Here is a 21,618-nt window from a genome sequence, read left to right as displayed (position 1 = left end):
TTTGGAAGGGAGGATGAAAGGGGAGTAAGGACAGGTGCACATACACCTTTGTTTTATTCGGACAGTGAATTCAAAAATGAGCTTTGGCTCTTGCTTTCTTTCTCCTCTTTGTGGAACAGCTGGTCACTTCTATCTAATTCGTCTACTTATTTGAGGCTGAGAACTCTGGGAAGAGAATACTAATCTAACAGACAGAACAGAAACCACAAAGGTGAAAAATAATGCAATCTGAACTCAAGGAGTTTACAGTCTAATGGGAAGAAGGGAGAAGGAATTTCATAGAATATGCACCAAAAAAAAAAACCTTTAACCAAGGCAAACTATAGATGTATGTGATTCCTTAAAGTACAGAATAAGTATTCTGGGCATTTCCCTGGGATTGTTATGTTTTGGGTAAGGGATAAAAGGAAGCCAAGCAAAATGTTCTCATGAATTTGAGGAGGGAGAAATTAGTAGGGGGGGAAAGGGGAATGCAAACTATATGAAACAGAATAATATGAAATAAGGCTGGGTGGGTAAATTAGAACCAAGTTGTGTAAAGCCTAAAAGTTTGAAGTCAAAAGTTTATGAATCTGAGGAACAGTATTGTTATGAAGTGAAAAAAAGTTGTGATCTGCCTCTGGCTCCATGATTCCCATTGAGCTGCAACAGTCAACTAGTCTTTGGTTCCCTTCTCTACATAAAAAATATGCTTAAAAAAAAGTTCAGATTAATTTCATTCATATTTCATCCTATCTCTCGAGATTAAAGAGTTTTAGGCCTGGAAAGGATCTTAACTCATCTAACCCAACTTCCTTATGTTTTAGAAGAAATTGAGGGCCAGACTGAAAAAAGAAGTGATTTACATAAGGTTATACAGGTAGTTTGTGGCAGAGTCAGAGCTAAATCTTAAGTATTTTGTGTCTTCCCCCCAACACATCCAGTTTTGCACTCTTAGTCCTACTATACTACATTGTTTCTTCAGATAACTGGGGATATCTCAAGACATTCAAAAGAGAGAGATAGGAATTATTATCAGCAACTTCTTTTAATTACAGTCATTTTAGTAATATGAACATAGTTACACATTTACTACTCATTATTTTCTAAGTTATAAATCTTTTTAAGTTTCCCCATAAGGCTGCATGACAATACCAGGAGAAAGCCTATAATGAATCTATAATGAATCACATACTTCATTAGGTTGACTTGGAACATTATAAACATTTAGTTTTACATTGAGAATGAGGTGAATCTACTTCTAAATTATTAAGGCATTTGCAGGTTTGTTGATAACAAGTAGTAACAGACAGGCATCAGAGTCAAGACCTTTAAGAATTTCTAAAAAAAAAAAAAAAAATGAGGGGCAGCTTGATCATACTGTGATAGAGCACTGAACTTGAAATCAAGAAGCCTCATCTTCAATAGTTCAAATCCATCCTTGGACACATGTTAGCCATGTGACCCTGGGCAAGTTACTTCCTGTTTGTCTCATTTCCTCATCTATAAAATTAGCTGAAGAAGGAAAAAGCAAAGCGCTGCAGTACCTTTGCCAAGAAAACCTCAAACAGGGTCATGAAGAGTCAGAAATGAATGACAATGACTGAACAACAAAAATAATCATTAAAAATTTATGGTCTGTCTGCTGTTTCCTGGATTCACCCAGAACATTCCTGAGTTAATAAAGGACATTTATTCCTCCTAGAAATACTTTCTCAGCATTCTTTCTGCTTATCTGAATCCTATCCATTCTTTTAAGACCCATGCTGTACTTCTTCCAGGAAGTTTTCCCTGACCACCTCAGGATATCTTCCTCCTCTAGAACACTATGGTACTTTTTGCACATACTTCCTATTTGGCACTTCAAACACTGCCGTTGAGTGTCAATTCAATTTTTATGTTTATGTTTCTTCATTCTTCACCTAGTCTGCAAGAACGGAGGACTATGTTTAGTATTTCCATTTCTTCTTAATGATCTTTAGAGATGGTTATAAAAGAAGTTTGAGTACATTCCTACTACATGTCAATTCAATAATGATAATTCAAGGCCGTGATACATTGCTAAATTCATTGGTAAAATTGTTCAACTACAAGAAATTTTCCAATAATGTGAAATTTCCTCAATGAAACATTTAACTAAGAGTACTACTATTCCAATGTCCCATTAAAGAGCTGAATCCTTATATGAGCCCATGATTTTCAGATCCTTGCCAACTCCTGCTTTGCCTTTGATGAAACAGCCCTGACATTGTTGAATGCTAATGATTCTGAATGTCTTTAGTAGTGTGTACCTTGAAATCAAAGAGGCTTTGATTCCTTATTTCCATTGTCCTTAAAAAATAAACATAGATTTTCATAAATACAAAAACATTCACCTAGTAGTATGTCTAAGTTCTTCCAGTCTCAAAAATATGTATTGTTTGGTTCACATAAAAAGATCAAAAATATCTTTCTTTTGCTCTTTATGTATTTCAATCCTTTTTTTTTTAAATTTCATTTCTTTTTGCCAAACAATTCTGTATTCACTGTGCTGCTAATGTTGACTTCTCTGTTCACTGACCCATGTTAGTCAATTTCAAGACTGAACCTTGATTTGTCTTTAAATTATTGGGTGGAAAATAAGGAAATACATCTGTTTCCTTTGTAAAGAGTATTTATTACTTCTTTGAAATGCTGTATTTATCTCTACAATGTCAGTATAAGATCTAGGCTGGTGATAGAGCCCGCTGGGAGTTTAATTTCTAGTGTACCAAATAATTTATGTTTTAAATCTTAGATTAGTTCATGCTGAGAAAAAACCCTTGGAAGTTGGTGGGCTGGTGAAACAACACTTGCATGCCAGTCTAGTGATTACTCAACAAGCCAGCCCCACATTCATTTATTTATCTAATGAATTATTGAACTATGCCGTATGGGTTTCTAAAAATACATTTTTAAAAAGCTACAACATGAGTGGCTGAAGAGGACAAACATTATATAAATTTTGGCAAACTTATATATTTGGCAAACAGAGCTAATAAGTACACTATTGTTAAGCAGCTTTCAGCACTGTTGACCACCCTTCTCCTGGGCATGTTCTCTTCCCTTGTTTCCTTGGTTCTGCTGTTTACCAGTTCTTCCTTTTATTCACCCTGTTAAGTTTCCTTTTCCCTATAGATGAATTAGACACTGAACAGTTTGAGGAATCTGATAAAGTTTGTTGATGACCATGTTTTTCTTTCCTTCTTTCATCTATTTTCATCAAATTTCTTGTTTTATTTTATTTGATTATTTTTAGTTTTATTGATGTATTTTGTTATTATATCAGTAATTTTACTACTATAAAACGCCTACTTAAACTCTCTTTTGTAATCAATTAAAAGCCATATCATAAGTGAGAAATAAATTGATTTTAAAAGCAATGAAGAGTGACTCAAAATTGCTGCAGAACTTAGTCTTTGTTTCTAAGGGTAAGATCTGGGAGACAGTTAACAAGAAGAGGATATAGATACTATTAAAGTGAATCATGCCCTTTTACTTTGTCTTTACATCAGTGTTTCTTAAATCTTGGGACTATGGGTGAACTACAAGTCTATTTGCCAAATGCTTGTTTTCTTAGTTTCATAATAATATAGGTTATAAAAGAAAGCAATGGTGACAGTGACAGCATAACTAATTATGGACAGTGATGCAAAACATCATTAGGAATGTGTTCAGGTTCTGTGGGTTTAAACATACATATTTAATATGTGTGTGTATATATACACACACACATCCATATATACACACACATATATATTTATATCTATATATCTTTAGATCTGGCTAAAAAAAATAGGAAAAATTTGTATTCCTGAAGGAAAGAGAAGGGTAAAGAAGGGAAGGGAATAGAGAAAAATCCCTTCTTAGCATAGTGCCTGGCACATAGTAAGGTGCTTAATAAATGCCTTCAATCAAACATTCCTCATTCCTCCTTGAGGACTAGGAGTATGATTATTTTTATCACTTCTGTATCCCTAGCATAATTACCTGGACATAATAAGCACTTAAATATTACCTGAATAGGAAAGCAGAAATCAATCAATCAACAACCACATAGGCCCCTACTATGTGCCAAAAAAGAAAGCTAGGGAAGAAGAGTAGAAGGAGAGAGAAGAAAGAAAAAAGAATTGTTCAGAGGTCTCCAAACTACCAAATAGGAACTTTGCCAACTTCCTATTTGTGACACCTAAACAAATTCAACATTAGGGCTGAGACTGACAGTTTTTTGTATTTTTGCCAACCAGAGCTAATAAGTACACTATTGTTAAGCAGCTTTCAGCACTGTTGACCACCCTTCTCCTGGGCATGTTCTCTTCCCTTGTTTCCTTGGTTCTGCTGTTTACCAGTTCTTCCTTTTATTCACCCTGTTAAGTTTCCTTTTCCCTATAGATGAATTAGACACTGAACAGTTTGAGGAATCTGATAAAGTTTGTTGATGACCATGTTTTTCTTTCCTTCTTTCATCTATTTTCATCAAATTTCTTGTTTTATTTTATTTGATTATTTTTAGTTTTATTGATGTATTTTGTTATTATATCAGTAATTTTACTACTATAAAACGCCTACTTAAACTCTCTTTTGTAATCAATTAAAATCATTAAACAAAAACAAATAAACCAATCCCACTGCAGCTTAAATAATATTCACTACCCAGGGTTACTCCCCTTCTCTCTCTATCTGATTAGAGGGAATCTGCAAGTTTTCTTTCAACAACTAAATTGTAATTTCCATGAAGGTAAGATGTCAGATTTCTTAGCAATGCATTACCAGATAAATAGAGGGTTCTCAATTAGAGGCAGAAAGTATGTGTCAACAATTGTTCTAGACCATCAAGATTTGTCATTGCAATCATGGAGCTGCAAGAGACCTTAGAAGTTGCCTATAACAACCATCTTATTTTACAGATGAACTGCAGTCCACAGAGCTCAAGTGACTTTCCTTAGTCACACAGGGAGTAACTAGTCAAAGTGGGATCTGAATCCAAGTCCTCATACTCCAAATCTAATTGGCTTTACAATGCACACCACAAGTTGGGTTGATTTGGGGTTATTTTTGTTTATGTTATTGTAGTCATTGTATTCTCAGGATTTTATTTACTTCATTCCACATTAGCTGATACAAGTCTTTCTATGTTTCCTGAATTACTTCATGCCTAGCATTTCTTAGAGCACAATGACATTTCGTTATATTCAGGTACTATAATTAGTTCAGTCATTCCTCCATCTACCATGGTTTCAATTTTTTTGTTATTTCACAAAAAATGCTTCTATGAATATTTTGGTATATACAGGACCCTACTTTTTGTCTTTAGCCTCCTTCACTAGATCAGAGTATGAGCAGAATTTTATAGAATAATTCTAAAATGTTTTCCATCACAATTACAAATCAAATTACAGTGTTACCAACATTGTATTGGTGTCCCTCTCTTCCCACAGCCCCTCCAACATATTGCCTTGTCATTTTGATGGGTACGAGGTGAGCCTTCAGAGTAGTTTTAATTTGCATTTCTCTTATTATTAGTGACTTGGAACATTTTTCATAGAGTTGTTGATAGTTTGCACTTCTTTTGAAAACTCTTTGTTCATATCCTTTGATAGTGGTGTTTTTGAAGACAGGATGAGAATAATATATTTTTCCACTATGTTCATACATAATGTAGGTGTTTCATTCACTGAGCTGACATGTTTTTAAGATAGTTGTTACAGACTGAATGTCTTTATACATTTGTATTTTCCTGTCGATATTTGTTTTAGTTTGGAAACTCCAAAAAAGATAGGCCTATGTTTCGGTGAAGCATCACCACTATGGTATCATCTAGTGAGCCCTGAATAAAATGCTTTCTGTTAACCATAAAGGTAGATGATAGCAAAACTAATTTTCATTGAATAGAACTGAAATTATGATGAAGATTCACTACAATTATGTGCCTCAGAAATACTTGCTTTTATATAGTTGTTAGATTGAATCCCTTCTTCTCTATCATTTCTAAATCTTATCCACTCTCCCTCCTTGAAGGATCAATTCAAATTCCACTCCTTCTACAACTGTTCCAATCAGAATGATTTCTCTCTTAGGACTTAAAGCACCTAAAAATATGCTACTCTTTGGCATTTACCTATGGTTTCTCACAGTATCTTGTATATTGTTGTTAACATTTTATGTGTCTATCGGTGCATCTCATTTTACCAACTAAATTGTAAGCTCTATGTTATCTTCCTTGAAGCACTAAACACAAAATTGGCATGGCTGTTGATTAACTCAACACATGAATCTTAAAGAGTGGGAATTCACTTTAAAATAAGCGATAAATTCTACTCTGATGCCTCCTTGTGGCACTGAAGTGAGTGACCTGGGATCTTGAAGGCCATTCAATGGAGCACAAACCTTGAGAATTTCCAGAAGTTGGAATAAGGCCCTGGTGATAGATAATACCTATTGTCTAAAGACTAGCCTCGCTAAGTTTGAGAGATATTTATCACCAAGTTAGTCATAGGGAAAAGGGATAAAGCTATAAGTATGTATTAAATGCCTACAATATGCTAGAAACTGTGCCAAGCAATTTACAAATATTATCTCGTCATTCTTACAAAAACCCTGAAAGGCAGGTGCTGTTATTTTTTTTCAATTGAGGTAACTAAGATAGACAGAGATTAAGTGACATGTCCAGAGTCACACAGCTAGTAAGCACCTGAAGCTAGATTTGAATTCAGTTCTTTTTGATTCTAGGATCAGCATTATTCATTGTAACTTCTTCCTGCCTACTTCCCTGGGTACTGAATCTTTTGGCCATAGCAACTTTCAATCACTATCTACTAAGGTGAAGGTGGATTGTAGTCTTACTAGTAGAGGGAATATCCACATTATAAAATCATACCTACCTGATATACACTTATATAGCAAAATGATATTTGGATCTGAGTCATTCAGGAAATATTTATTGGATATTAGATTATAAGTTCCTTAAGGGCAGGCACTGTCTTTTGTCTCTTTTTATGTCACCAGAAGTTACAACAGTGCCTGATGCATAATAGATGCTTAATACATGTTTATTTAATTGAATTGAATATCTGTTTTGTGGTGATCATGTAAGTTAGTTCAATAATGTAGCCAAACTGATTTATTTAATTGGTATTAATTTTTATTGTGGCCAAAACACCATGGGTCTGGAACAAGGAGCCAAAACACCTAGGTCTTAGTCTCAGCTTTGTTATGAGATACACTGGGAAAATTATATCACCATAATAGACCTCGGTATTCCCATCTGTAAAATGAGGAAATTGTACTAGATCCTGATCTCTAAGGTCCCTCTCCAGTTCTGACAATGAATGGCTCTATAATAATCATAATCATAACACCAGCTCACATTCATTTAGCACTCTAAGGTTTGCATAGTGCTTTATATATTTTTTTCTCATTTGTTTCTATGGTTCTATTTCATAAATGCAAAACTACATAATTGTGACATAAAGCCTACTGAAAACAGAAGCAGTAATAAATTATGAAAAATCTGGTTCATGATCATATGCACTTTTGAAAGATGCTGTATTCAATAAATCCCACATCTATACATAGACTGTTACATCTCCAGAATAACTGAAGGTACTTTCCTGTCAGAGCTAAACAAGAAGTCTCTACCTGTAATTGTATTGACAGGATATCATCTGAGCTCTAGTGGCAGAAAAGTTGCATTACTGATGAGTTCTCTGAAGGAATGTTGAAGGGGACTGTAACCAGTTCTATGTTGAGTCACTGAATTCTGAGAAATGGAATTGTGCACTTAGCAGCCCAATTTTTTTCTCTATTTAATTTTGTTTTCTCCAGAGGGTCACAAATGAAGTGAAACTAGTCCTGTACAACACTTCATAAAATATAGCAGGAATCTTTTCTAAAAATGGAATGTTAACTTTATCCCAAGAACACAGGGTATCATTTAATAGATTTTTGTCTTTTTTAATTTAATTATTTATTTTATATATATATATATATATATATATATATATATATATATATATATATAAGTTTTTAAGCTTCCTTATATTCTTTTTGAAGCAGCTATTGTATAAGGCCTAAGCAACAAAATAAATAATAACTACCACTTTAGTACACTATATCTTGGAAAAGACTTATATCAGATACAACCTTCTATGGCAAGTCTTCCTTGATTTTTACGCTATCTCCTTCTTCCCTCCTCAAATTACCATGTATATATCTATGTACTCTCCTATTCCAATGGGTATGGAAGGGAATGGAAGATTCTTATAGGTAAAGATAGTTTTGATTTTGTCTTTGCACCTGTAGGGCCAAATACAGTGCTTCACACATAGAAGATGATTAATAAATATTTGCTGAATTAATTTTAGCCATTCCCAATTTTGTGAAACATCCAATTGATATAGGTAGAGGGTCAGTGAGGTATATTACAACTTTGACATTCTGTTAGTCATTTCAGCAAAATAAGTCATAATTTGATATCATATAGACAATTAACTAATTACTAGTTGATTGCCACATTTGTTTTACTTTACTTTTAACTGACTTCTGTAGAAATAGCCTTTAACAACTGGCAAATTATTAATGTGCATCTTGTTAAATTCCACAGACATTTACTAACAATGTTAGATTTATTCTATTGGTGATCTAACATTCTAAGTGGAAAAAATTATCCCTTTTTAAAGGAAAAACAATTGATTAATCAAGCAAAGCAACATATTCTCCTAAATAAGTGATATAATTTGCAATTTCATACTATTCCAACATCTACCTGCTTCTAAATCCCAATATGTATAGACTAACTACAGTCTGATTGTAGTTCCAACACTATTTACAAGAGAAAGCCAAGACAAAGAGCATTCACTATCTGCCTCATCCCAAAGGAAGAAATACAAAGTGTGACTATCTACTTTTATGTTACCAAATATGCCAAATTAAGGAAAATTCCAGGGAATTACAATATTTTAATTAAGAAAAGACACATTTGAATTATCTTTCTTTTTTAATTTGTTGTTGTTTGTTTGTTGTTACTATTGTTTTTTGAACCACCAAACTTTGATGGCTATGCCATTAATCGGCTGTGTGGCCTTAGACAAGCTGCATAAAGTAGTCTGGGTCTCAGTTTTCTCCTTTGTAAAAAGAAGACTATGAATAACAATCTCTAGTGTTCTTCCAATTTGCAAATTCTCTGATTCTATTTTCTTCATTTTAGTCCAAAGTACAGAATCTCATAAGAGGAGATAAAGAGAGAAATGTTGACAATCCCTTAATTAGTATCATATAAAGGCACTATTAGATTAGGTGGTCACTGAAACTCTGGAAGTTTGAGGAAGAATTAAAAAGGGAAATGCTGCCCCCAGGAGGAGAAAAATGAAAATGTGCTGGTTCAATTATGATGAACAGTTGTATATGGAAACCCTTAAGCCAGGTTTGACTTTGACAAAGGCAAACAATTCTTCTCTTATCCTTTCTCTACTTCAATACTTGTGTATAAAAGAAAAAAAAACTTAACCCAGGAAATTCCTCCTGCTATGCAGAATTGCAACTTTGGGTATTAAAGATGTGGTCCTCAGTCAGGAATCTCTGAGCCCTTTTCAAAGAGTTCATGAGGTCAAAACTATTTTTATGATGATACTAAGATGTTCATTTCTAATATGGTAAATTTCAACAGTTATAACTTACACAAAAAAAATCTTTTGGGGGATCCTGAATAATTTTAATAGTGTACAGGGGTGAAGATGGTAGACTGAAGCCAGGAAGCTGCTTTCCCAGGATCCCTTGAAAACCATATGAAATCAAGCCTCTGAACAGAGTCTGACAGAATGAAACTACTCTCCAGTTCAAGAAAGATTAGAAGGACTTCAATAAAGGTCAGTCTCATGGGGTGAAAGGGGTGTTCAGCCCAGCTCAAATAGTGACTGGGAAAGCCAGTGAGAGGGTCTTAATCACAACAGATCAGCAACTAAGACCCTCAGTCCTGGATCAATAATGGAGGTGACCAGTAGGACAGCCTTCAGTCCCAACTCAAAAGACAAATTGACAAAAACCACTGAAGAAAACAATACCTTGAAAAATAGAATTAACTGAATGGAAAAAGAGATACAAAAACTAAGTGAAAATAAAATCACACATTAAAAACTAGAATGAGGCAAATGGAAGCTAATGACTCTATGAGACATCAAGAATCAGTCAAACAAACTGAAAAGAATGAAAAAAGGGAAGAAAATATAAAACTTCTCATTGGAAAAACAGCTGACCTGGAAAATAGATTCAGGAGAGAGAACTAAAAAATTATTGGTTGGGACAGCTAGGTGGCGAAGTGGATAGAGCACCAGCCTTGAATTCAGGAGGACCCGAGTTCAAATCTGATCTCAGACACTTAACACTTCCTAGCTGTGTGACCCTGGACAAGTCACCCAGCCTAAAAAAAAAAAAAAAAAAAAAAAAAAATTATTACTCTACCTGAAGGTCTTGATTTCCCCCCCCCCAAAAAAAAAGAGCCTGGATAACATTCTTCAAGAGATCTTCAAGGAATTACCCTGATATACTAGTACCAGATAGGGAAACACTAATTGAAATAATCTACTGGTTATCTCCAGAAAGAGATCCCAGAAGAAAAACCCCAAGGAGCATGGTTGCAAAACTCCAGAAGTATAATCTCAAGGAAAAAATACTGCCACCTGCCAGATAAAAACAATTCAAGTATCAAGGAACAATAATCAGGATTACCCAGGATCTGGAAGCTTCTACAATAAAGGATGGAAAAGTCTGAAATACCATAAAGCAATACCAGAAGACAAATGACCTGGGATTATAACCAAGAATTAATTACCCAATGAGATTGAGGATCATCTTTTAGGGGAGGAGATGGATCTTCAATGAAGTAAGAAACTTTAAATCATTTCTATTGAAAAATACATATATTTAAAGGTTAAATTGTTTATATCCCTAGATGGGAAAATGAAATCTGTAACTCTTGAGAATGTATCTGTTATTGGGGCATCTAGAAGGGACATACATGGATGGTGGATATGGATATGAATGGACTCCGATGTGATGATATCAAAGAAAAAAACATTAAGGGGTGGGAAAAGGAGAGATAGGTAAAGAGAACAGAAGTATGTACAGGGGAGAAAATAAGATGGAAGGAAATACAGAAATAATCATATCTGTAAATGTAAATGGGATGAACTCAAATAAAACAAAAGTGAATAGCAGAATGGATTTTAAAAAACAGAATTCTACAATATGTTGTTTATAAGAAACACATTTGAAACAGAGAGACATACAGAGTAAGGGTATAATGCTGGAACAGAATTTATTATGCTTCAGCTGAAGCCAAAAAAAAGGAGAGAGAGCAATTTTGATCTCAAATAAAGAAAAATAAAAATACGTCTAATTAAAAGAGATAAGGAAGGAAACTATATTTTGTTAAAGGGTCCCATAAATAATGAAGTATTATTGATACTAAATGTATGTGCATCAAGTGGCAGAGCATCCAGATTCTTAGAGAAGTTAAATCAGTTACAGGAAGAAATAAACAGCAAACCATATCAGTGGAGGGCCTCATCCTCTCCATCTCAGAATCAGATAAATCTAACCACAAAATAAATAAGAAAGAAACTAGGGAAGTTAATAGAATCCTAGAAAACTTAAATATGATAGAACTGTGGAGAAAATTCAATAGGGACAGAAAGAAATACACCTTTTTCTCGGCATTACATGACACCTATTCATAAAAAAATGACTGTTTTAGAGCATAAAAACCTCACAATCAAACATAGAAAGGCAAAAATAGTAAATGCTTCCTTTTCAGAGGCAATAAAAATGATATCCAATACAGGTCCAGGGAAAGATAGACTAAAAACCAATTAGAAATTACATAATCTAATTCTAAAGAATGAATGGGCTAAACAAAAATCATAGAAATAATAATTCCTTCTAAGAGAATGACAATAATGAGACTACATACCAAAACCTATGGGATGCAGCCAAAGCAATTCTTAGGGGAAATTTTACATCTCTAATTTATATGAATAAAATAGAGGAAGAGGAAATCAATGAATTGGGCCTGCAACTAAAAAAGCTAGAAAAGGAACAAATTAAAAATCCCCAATTAAATTCCAAATTAGAAATTCTAAAACTCAAAGGAGAGAGTAATAAAATTAAAACTAAGAAAACTATTGAACTAATTAATAAAATTAAGAGTTAGTTTTATGGAAAAAGCAACAAAATAAACATTTGGTTAATTTGATTAGAAAAAAGAAAAGAAAAAAGCAAATTATTAGCATCAAAAAATGAAAAAAGTGAACTTATTACCAATGAAAAAGAAATTGAAGCAATAATTAGAAGCTATTGTGTTCAACTATATGCCAGCAAATCTGACAATCTAATTGAAATGAATGAATATTTACAAAAATATTAATTTCTCAGACTAATAGAATAGGGAATAAACTACTTAAAGAGCCCTATTTTAGAAAAAGAAATTAAACAATCCATCAATGGATTCTCTAAGAAAAAATCTCTAGGATCAGATGGATTTACAAATAAATTCTACCATACATTTAAAGAATAATAATGCTAATACTAAGTAAACTACTTAGAAAAATAGATACAGGAACCCTGCCAAATTCCTTCTATGACACAAATGTCATATTGATACTTAAACCAGGAAGAGACAAAACAGAGAAAGAAAATTATAGACCAATAACCCTAATAAATATTGATGCAAAAATTTTAAATAAAATATTTGCAAAGAGATTATAACAACTTATCAGCAGGACAACATATTATATCCAAGTGGTATTTATATCAGGAATGCAGGGCTAGTTCAATATCAGGAAAACTATTATCATAATTGATCATATCAATAACAAAACTAACAGGAATCATATAATAATTTCAATAGATGCAGAAAGAACTTTTGACAACATATAACACCCATTCCTATTAAAAACACTAAAAAGCATGGTAAGTAGCAGCTATCTAAAATCATCTGCAAGCATTATTTATAATGGAGAGAAGCTGGATGCTTTCTCAATAAGAACAATGGTGAAATGAGTAGGCCCATTATCATCATTATTATTCAATATTGTACTAAAAATATTGGCTTTAGCAATAAGAAAAAGAAATTAGAATAGGCAATGAGGAGATAAAACTATCACTTTTTGCAGATTGATGTACTTAAGAGAAACCTACAGAATCATCCAGAAATCTACTTGAAACAAAACAGCTTTAGCAACGTTGCATAATATAAAATAAATCCACACAAATCATCAGCATTTCTATATGTTATTAACAAAACTCAATAGCAAGAGATGGAAAGAAAACTTCCATTTAAAATAATAATACACAAAATAAAATATTTGGATGTCTACCTGCCAAGACAAACCCAGGATTTATACGAACACAATTACAAAACACTTCTCATACAAATAAAGTCTGATCACAAAACAACTGTTTGGACATGTATACATATATTGTATTTAATTTATACTTTAACATATTGAACATGTATTGGTCAACCTGCCATCTGGTGGAGGGGAGAAGGAGGGGAAAAATTAGAACAAAAGGTTTGGCAATTGTCAATGTTGTAAAATTACCCATGCATATATCTGGTAAATAAAAACTATAAAACAAACAAACAAACAAAGAAATAAAGTCTGATCTAAACAATTGGAAAAATATCAATTGCTCATGGATAGGTCAAACTAATTATAATAAAAATGACAATTCTACCTACATTGGACCACTTGTTCAGTGTTATACCAATCAAACTGCCAAAAAATTATTTTATAGAGCTAGAAAAAATAATAACAAAGTTCATTTGGAAGAACTAAAGACCTAGAATATCAAGAAAAAAAAAAAAATCCAAAGAATGGTGGTGTATTAGTACCAGACCTAAAACTGTTAGGATTACTAGGTGAGAACTCAGGTTGTCTGGACAATTACAAGGTGAGAACTCAGGTTGACTTGACAGTTCTCTGGCTCAGACCTGTAAAGGGAGTTTACACCTTAGGAATCCTAGAAGGAGCAAGCTCATTGGTTGAAGTGGTTCTTCCCAGAAGCCCTTGCATTATCCCACGCCCATTCTCTGGGAGGATAAAAGAGGACACCACTCCAGAGGTAGGAGAAGTCTCTGCATTACATCAGCCCTGACGGGGCTCTCTGCAGGAAGCGAAGTCACTTCTAAGGACAAGAGTTAACAGCAACTGCCTGGAGACAACGGTTCACTACAGGAAGAAGAATCTGTCTGAGAGATTTGAGTAGACACAGCAGATCTCTTCCCAGAGAGCGATCCGGCAGCTTCTGGAGACAACAGCTCGCTACAATTGGCGTCCACACGTGGGGCAAGGACTTTTGCTTATCCTGACAAGAGGAGCTAGACCAGACCTTCGCAAAAACTATATTATAAACCATTTGATACTGGCTAAGAAATAGAATGGTAGAGCAGTGGAATAAGTTAGATACACATGGCACAATAATTAATAGCTGTAGTAATCTTATATTTGATAAACTCCAAAAGTCCAACTTCTGGGATAAAAACTCATTATTTTACAAAAAATTCTGGGAAAATTGGAAAATAATAGGTCAGATACTCAGCATAGACCAAATCTCACTCCATACTATAATAAAATCAAAATGAATACATGATTTGGGCATAAAGAAGGAGAGCATAAGCAAATTAGGAGAGCAAGGGATAGTAGATCTGTCAGATCTTTGGAGAAGGGAGGTATTTATGACCAAAGAAGAATGAGAGAACATTATGAAATGCAAAATGGACAACTTTGATTACATTAAATTAAAAAGATTTTGCCCAAACAAAACCAACACAAATAAGATTAAAAGGGAAGTACGTATCTGAGGAAAAAAATTTAACAATTAATGTTTCAAATAAAAGGCCTCATTTCTCAAATATATAAAGAATGTCAATTTTATAAGAATACAAGTCATTCCTAAATTGATAAATGGTCAAAGGATATGAGCAGACAATTTTCAAATGATGAAATTAAAGTCATTTATAGTCACACGAAAAAATGCTCTAAATAACTATTTGATTAGAGAAATGCAAATTAAAACAACTTTGAGGTATCACCTCACACTTCTCAGGTTGTCTAAGATGAAAGGAAAAGATAATAATAAGTGTTGGAGGGGATATGGGAAAACTAAGATACTAAGGCACTGTTGGTGAAATTGTGAAATGATCCAACTATTTTGGAGAGCAATTTGAAACTATGACCAAAGGGCTGTCAAACTTTGATCCAGCAGTACTACTACTGGGTCTGTATCCCAAGGAAATCATAAAGGAGGCAGAAATGTTTGTAGCAATACTTTTTGTAGTGGCAAAGACTTGGAAAATGAGTAGATGCCCATAAATTGGGGAATGGCTAAATAGTTATAGTATATGAAAGTAATGGAATATTATTGTTCTATAAAGAATAATGAACAAGGGCAGCTAGGTGGAGCAGTGGATGGAGTACCAGTCCTGAAGTCAGGAGGACCTGAGTTCAAATTTGAATTCAGACACTTAACACTTCCTAGCTGTATGACCCTGGGCAAGTCACTTAACCCAATTGCCTCAAGGGGGAAAAATAATAGTACAATGCACAAAGCAAGATTGTGCAATGATTAATTATGAAAAACTTGGTTCTTCTTAGTTCAGTGATCCAAAGTAATCCCAATAAACTTCGAATTAGAAAATGTCATCTAAATCCAGAGAGAGAACTATGGAAAATGAATGTAAATCAACATATTCCATGTTCACTTTTTTCCCCTTTTTTTCCTGTTTTTTTCCCTTGTGGTTTTCCCTTTTGTTCTGATTTTTCTCTTCCAACATAATTCATAAAAAAATGCCTATTTTTAGAAATTAATGTACATGTATAACCAGAAAAAAAAACAATATATAGGTGTTCTGAGACCAAAAAATTTGAGAATCAAGAGTTGCAGAGTAAATTCATGTTAAGTGAATTGCCAAGCATGTGTCAGAGATTTGAATTCAAACTTCCTTACTTTGAAGCCAGCCATATTACCTCCTTTTAACTTACTACTTCAAGTCCCTGCCTTCCTTCTCACCTATCCACATATCCCTTAGTAGATAGTCTTTGGGAGTTTTGAAGACTGAAAAGTTCATTATCCTGTAGTGCTAAGCCTTTCTGAACCAATAAGAAGCTGATCCTCAAATTACAAATACATAGTTCATCTCTGGGCCTCTCCTGGAAGTCTTTCTAAGTCCTACCAGAGAATCTATGCCCCCATGGCCTTAGCTTTTGAAAATCTATACCACGAGAAGAAATTGGAGGAATATTCCAGTAAAAAATATTTATGCTCTAGTAAGCAAAATTCTCTGTCATATAGTGGATAGAAATATCAATGAGTCAACAATTCTCTTTCTCCACGCCCCACCCCACCCCCAACTCTAATTTGTAAATTGGGAATGAAGCTTTTAGTTTGTGAGAGTAGATATTAAGTTGGTACCATGCAGAGAGCAAAAATTATTTAATCATTCTTAAATTTAAAACTATATGTATGTATTTACACACACACACACACACACACTCATACACAAAAATATAGCTTCCAAGTACCTCTAACTTGATGAATTATAACTGGCCTTTGCTTCAGTATTTCAAAGAGAGTATAGATATTTCTTTCACAACCTCCTCTATACCTTTGCCAGAAGGTTTCATGATTTGCTTTGTTCCAAATAAGTCATTACTTAGTGGTCAGCCCTTTGGTGATGAACTCTGAATTTAGTGAGACTCTGTCATGAGGACTATAATTAATATTTTCCCAGATTACTAAGAACTACAAGAGTATGAAATCACTGGCAGAGTTTTCAAGAACCTAGAGTCTCCTCTACTCCATGATAAAGTATCAGAGAGATCAGAGGATCAGGTCTAAAGCTGATAGGGACCTTAGAGGGAAGTTTTTCATCCTTTATAGTGAGAAAGTTTTTCTAGTGGTTTTGTGGAACAAAAGCAGTGGCCATCTAGTGGAACAATCTTTTACCAAACCAGTAATTTTTATATGGATTTGATTCTGGCTTTTGATGCATAGCAAAACTATGTTACCCAAGCCTATTCAAAATTAAAAACATTCTCTCATAAAACTAGTCTGGCCTTCTAAACTTCTTCTGACAGTGGTGACTTTAATCATTTTGGGATCAACATGTATATATATATATATATCTGTCTTCATGGTCATACCTTATTTAAGAATTACCCACACCCATAGAACTGAATGCAGATGGAAACATGCTATTTTCACTTTGGGGGGATTTTTTAAATGTTTTTTCCCCTTTTGTTCTGTTTCTTCTTTCCCAACATGATTAATGTCTAAATAGTCTAACATGACTGTACAAATATAAGCTATATCAGTCTGCTTGCTGTCTTGGAGAAAAGTGAGAGAAGGATGGGAGAATGGGAGAAAATTTTGAAATTCAAATCTTATACAAAATGTTGAAAATTATCTTTAGATGTTATTGGAAAAAACAAAATACTTAAAAATAATTACAATAGATGTGCCAATGGAGGGGGGCCAGAATAAGGGGTCATCTAGTTCCATCTCTTCATTTTACAGATGAGAAAATTTAGGCCCAGAAAAATGAAGATCAGTCCCAGGAAGATCAAGGTAATATAGATGGTTAATGAAAGAATAGCAATTACAGCTCAGTTTCTCTGATACTATGCCTCTGTACAAGCATCGTAATAATATTTAGCATTCAAAATCCCTGCAAAGACAGGGATTAAAGCATGGGGCTAAAGATGCAAGGCTTCTTGTTCAAAGAAAAACTGCTTAGGGGCTACAGGTAACACACCCCTTCTCAGCATTTCAAATTTGAGCCATGTTCGGATATTCTTAAAAGCATGCTGCTCTCTAGTGGCTAAAACTTAAATTGGTTCTGTGATTATGCCCTAACAATCACCAGAAAGCAAATTCACTATCAGTTCTATGGTTCCTGCTTTGCAGCCTGAAAAATGCTTTGAAACGAGACAGCTTGGCGTGATAACACACTGCTGCCTCTGGAGTCAGGAGACCAGGCTTCAGCTCTCACCTGTGACACCTGTTTAGCTGCATGTTTGGTTAAGAGCAAATTACTTACCTTCCAGGAGTATCAAGAAACTCCCTAGGATTTATCTATCAACACGAATTATGAAAGGACCTTCTACAAAGGGAGTTTCCTGCCCTGCTGAAATAACAAGTCCTTCTTTATTCTGGCACTCCTTTCAGGAAATGATAAACAATATTTGTTAACTTGCTAGACAAGAAGCCAAGTCCGCAGGAACCCAAAATAGGAGGCACAGAGTTTATATATAGTTGCTGCTCAATAAATGTTTGTTAAATGTGAATAAAATGCTTAGCTTTATGGTACGAGGCACTTCTTTTATGGTACTTTACTCTTCTTGTTTGTTGCATTAATATAAAAGGATACTTGTAAGCCCTACTTAGAAACTGTTCAGTGCTGGGTTTGATCAGATACTAAGTATATGATCCCGGAAAGTTAGCTAGCCTGAGTTTCCCCCACTATGAAATAGAGTAGGTAGCGTTTGCACTTCCCTTCTCACAGGGGTGTTCCCAGGAAAAGATGTTTGTAAACCGTAAAACTTTACATGAGAAGACCTGGAGGAGAGAATGATTCTACACTGGAAGGGTCCTCTAGAGAGAAATCCAAGAACCTGGGGTGTCTGGAGCCAGCTCACCTTCAAGATGAGCGGATTCTGCAGCATGGAGTCCCGCAAGAGGCCCAGCCTCTCATTCTCCATGCCTGGCCGCAGATCGGCTATGGCCAGGGGTCGCCTCGGAGGGGGGCAGATCTGGCTGACCGTGCGGTAGATCGGCTTCTTCTTCTTCTTCCATCGGGAGGTTTCGGTGGGGGGGGTTTCGGCAGCCTCCACCCCGGAGGCCGCCATCCCTGGACAATCACTCGGGAAATGGGCCTGAGAGGTCAGTCCAGTACCGCTTCCCTAGGGTATAATGCAAGTCCTGGAGTCCACCCCTTCTCTGGCTCATGCCATTCTGTCCTCGGGAGGATTGTCCCTCAATCGTCCAGTGCAAGAATTCACAAATCACTTCTCTCACCCTGGATGGAGCTTTAAATAGCGTATTTAAACTCTATAGTGTCTCCAACCTCGTCCCAAACTCAAACAGAAGGAATTCATACAGGCAACAGAGGAAAGGACCGCCCCTCTGGGAAGAATGGAACGGCCCATTTCTATAGCAACAGGACGCCAACAAGACCCAGCTTCCTTTCCACTTATTTTAGAACTTAGAACCTTTCACACCAACACTCTTTAACCCCTGCCCTGGAACAGAACTTTAAAGGCATCTAACATTTAAATCATCTTCACTACCCTTCGGGCGGGGTTACTCAAAGTTGTGTAGTCTGAGAAACTCTGCCCGGGGGTTCGGGACCTGCTTCTTAACTAATTGGGGCAAATCGCTTCACTCCAGTTTGTGCCCCAACAGTAAAGCGAGGGGGTTGGGCTCCCTCTTTTTTTTTAAGAGGCTGATCTCCAAAATCCCTGAGACCCGTTCTAGGATTCTGTGCTCCTGCCTCTGCTGAGAACTTGCTGTGTGACTCTAGATAAATGGCTTTCCTTCTCTGGGCTTCGTTTTCCCCATTTGTAAACTGAGAGGTTTGGGCTAAGTGATTTCTACCGTCCTTTCCAGGTCTAATTTATTTTTGTAGCTGCGCAGCACGATGTGGTGGTGGTGGTGGTATAGTAATAATGATGATTTGTTGAGGCTTACAAAGTGTTTTACATGAATTATTTCATTCCACAGCAATCCTGTGAGGTATGTGGTGTTATCATCACCATTTTACAGATGAGAAAACTGAGGCCTACAGAGGTTAAATAACGTGTTTAAAATCCCACAGTATCTGAAGCAGGATTTAAACTGGCCTCAAAGTCAGGAACACTTGGGATCAGGTCCCACTTCTAACCTACAGAGAATCCACTTTGTGAATATGAGCAAATCATTTAAATTCTCAAAATTCCAGGAAACACTATAAACTGCAGGGAGGATGCAAGGCTGCATTGGAGGAGCCAGTTCTACACCAACTAAAGAACAGTCCTACTTAAAAACCAAATACTCACTTTTGGGTTCCCCACTGCCACCCCCCCCCAGTATTGTTTGTATTGCTCTCCAGTAAATGTTCCATGAACACGGAATATAAAAAATGCCCAGTTAATACCAGGGAACGATGGATATCCCAATGTCTCTTTTCCTTAATGTAGCACTAACATGCATCCATCCATCCATCCATCCATCCATCCATTCCTACTTCTTTATGACTGGCTCCTCACAGCTGGTCCAGACTGAACTGTGGGCCCCTCACTGACGCTGCAAAACCTCCGATGTCAGAACAGACAGCGGCAGCAGCCTCGCCAGCCAACAGGTGAAAGGCAAGAAATCCAGGCTAGGTCCGAGAAGAGAAGAGCCCGCCGGCTGGGGGTTTGCTTCCTGCCATGCTTTCTCTTATTTCCACTCTCCATTAATCTTGGATCATTTGAGCTAAAAGGAACCCCAGAGCAAAGAATGTCGGAGTTGGAAAGACTCTTAGATCGCAGAATTTGGAACTGGAAAACTCTAGAACATGCATTCTAAATTCTAGCAGAAGCTTTCACCTAAAGTAGGCACATGATGATGATGATGATAATGATGATGATAGCTAAAAAGTATGGTTTCTAGATCTAAAATTCTATAATCTACTAAACTCATTCTTTGGGGTGAACTCATTCTTTAAGTGAATCTTTAGGGAATTTTTTTTTATTTCAATGTAATTGGTTATCTTTGTCATCTTATGTATTTATTATTATTATTATTTTAGGAATTTAAAAGCATAATTCTGAGGGGAAATCGACTGACTTCACCAGATGGCCAGACTCAAGGTATCAAAAAAAAAAAAAAAAGCCCGGTTGTAACGGTGGGCATAGCATGGCGGTTGCCAGCCAGGTCTGTGAAAGCAGTAAAGAGAACTGATGTCAGTCTGCTAGAAAGCATTTGGCCCATCCCCCTAGGAGGGAACGCACGGCGCCAGTCATAGCTCAGATTTCTCCAGGTCAGCTTTCCCGCCAGTTCGGGTGCTTTAAATAGCGTCCTCCGTTGCCATGGCAGCTACTCGTGGCCTGCTGGGAGGGATTCCGGAAAGGAGTGTAAGTTTCAAGCGACTTCCGCTTGAGCACTTCCGGGAGAGAGCGAAAGCTGGTCTCGGTTAGCGACCACTTAGTCAAAGTAAGTTGAGCAGTGTTTCTGTACCTTCTGCGGGGCCCGCGGCCTGAGCACGTTGGGAGTGAGTAACTGCCGCCTTTCGGGCTGAGGGAGCGCGCTTGGGACCAGGTATTTCCGGTTGTTCTTTTCTCCTTTTGAGGGGAGGACGGTGTGAGGGGGTTCTGGGAGCGTCCCGCGATGCCGGCTCCTGGGTCCTGCCCCCGCCCGCTCACTCACTCCACGTGACCGCCAAGTTGTGGCCTTCATCCCACTGACCCCTACCATTTCGTGCGGGCAGGGGCCTTCGAGGGAATTCCGCGCTTGGGTTACCAATAATAACAGCCTGGGCGCCAGGACGGCCTAGAGGCTGCACAATCCCGTCCCATTTAGTGTAGTGACGTCACTTTAATGTTTATA

General features: G+C 36.1%; 2 protein-coding genes across 9 annotated transcripts in view; one reads left to right on the top strand and one right to left on the bottom strand.

Annotated features, from left to right (window-relative positions):
• The window catches only part of CFAP77 (cilia and flagella associated protein 77), a 187,960-nt gene extending 168,822 nt beyond the window's left edge, over nucleotides 1-19,138 (bottom strand). The window contains exon 1 of one of the 2 annotated variants that reach the window (XM_074293948.1): nucleotides 18,690-19,138. In XM_074293948.1, the coding sequence (XP_074150049.1) occupies nucleotides 18,690-18,899 (210 nt within the window). In that variant the 5' untranslated portion in view covers nucleotides 18,900-19,138. The remainder of the gene's footprint in view (nucleotides 1-18,689) is intronic. The other variant, XM_074293949.1, reaches the window with a different exon arrangement.
• A 2,021-nt stretch (nucleotides 19,139-21,159) lies between these two features.
• TTF1 (transcription termination factor 1) overlaps nucleotides 21,160-21,618 on the top strand; it is a 44,325-nt gene continuing 43,866 nt past the window's right edge. For 2 of the 7 annotated variants that reach the window (XR_012486894.1, XM_074293942.1), the window contains exon 1: nucleotides 21,160-21,330. The gene's annotated coding sequence lies outside the window, so the exon portion shown is untranslated. The remainder of the gene's footprint in view (nucleotides 21,331-21,618) is intronic. The other 5 variants (XM_074293946.1, XM_074293943.1, XM_074293945.1 and 2 more) reach the window with 4 other exon arrangements.

The sequence above is a fragment of the Sminthopsis crassicaudata genome, chromosome 2 (assembly GCF_048593235.1).
Source record: "Sminthopsis crassicaudata isolate SCR6 chromosome 2, ASM4859323v1, whole genome shotgun sequence".
Lineage (NCBI taxonomy): Eukaryota > Metazoa > Chordata > Mammalia > Dasyuromorphia > Dasyuridae > Sminthopsis > Sminthopsis crassicaudata.
Note: the sequence above shows the minus strand (reverse complement) of the source record. Positions and strands in the feature narration are given on the sequence as shown.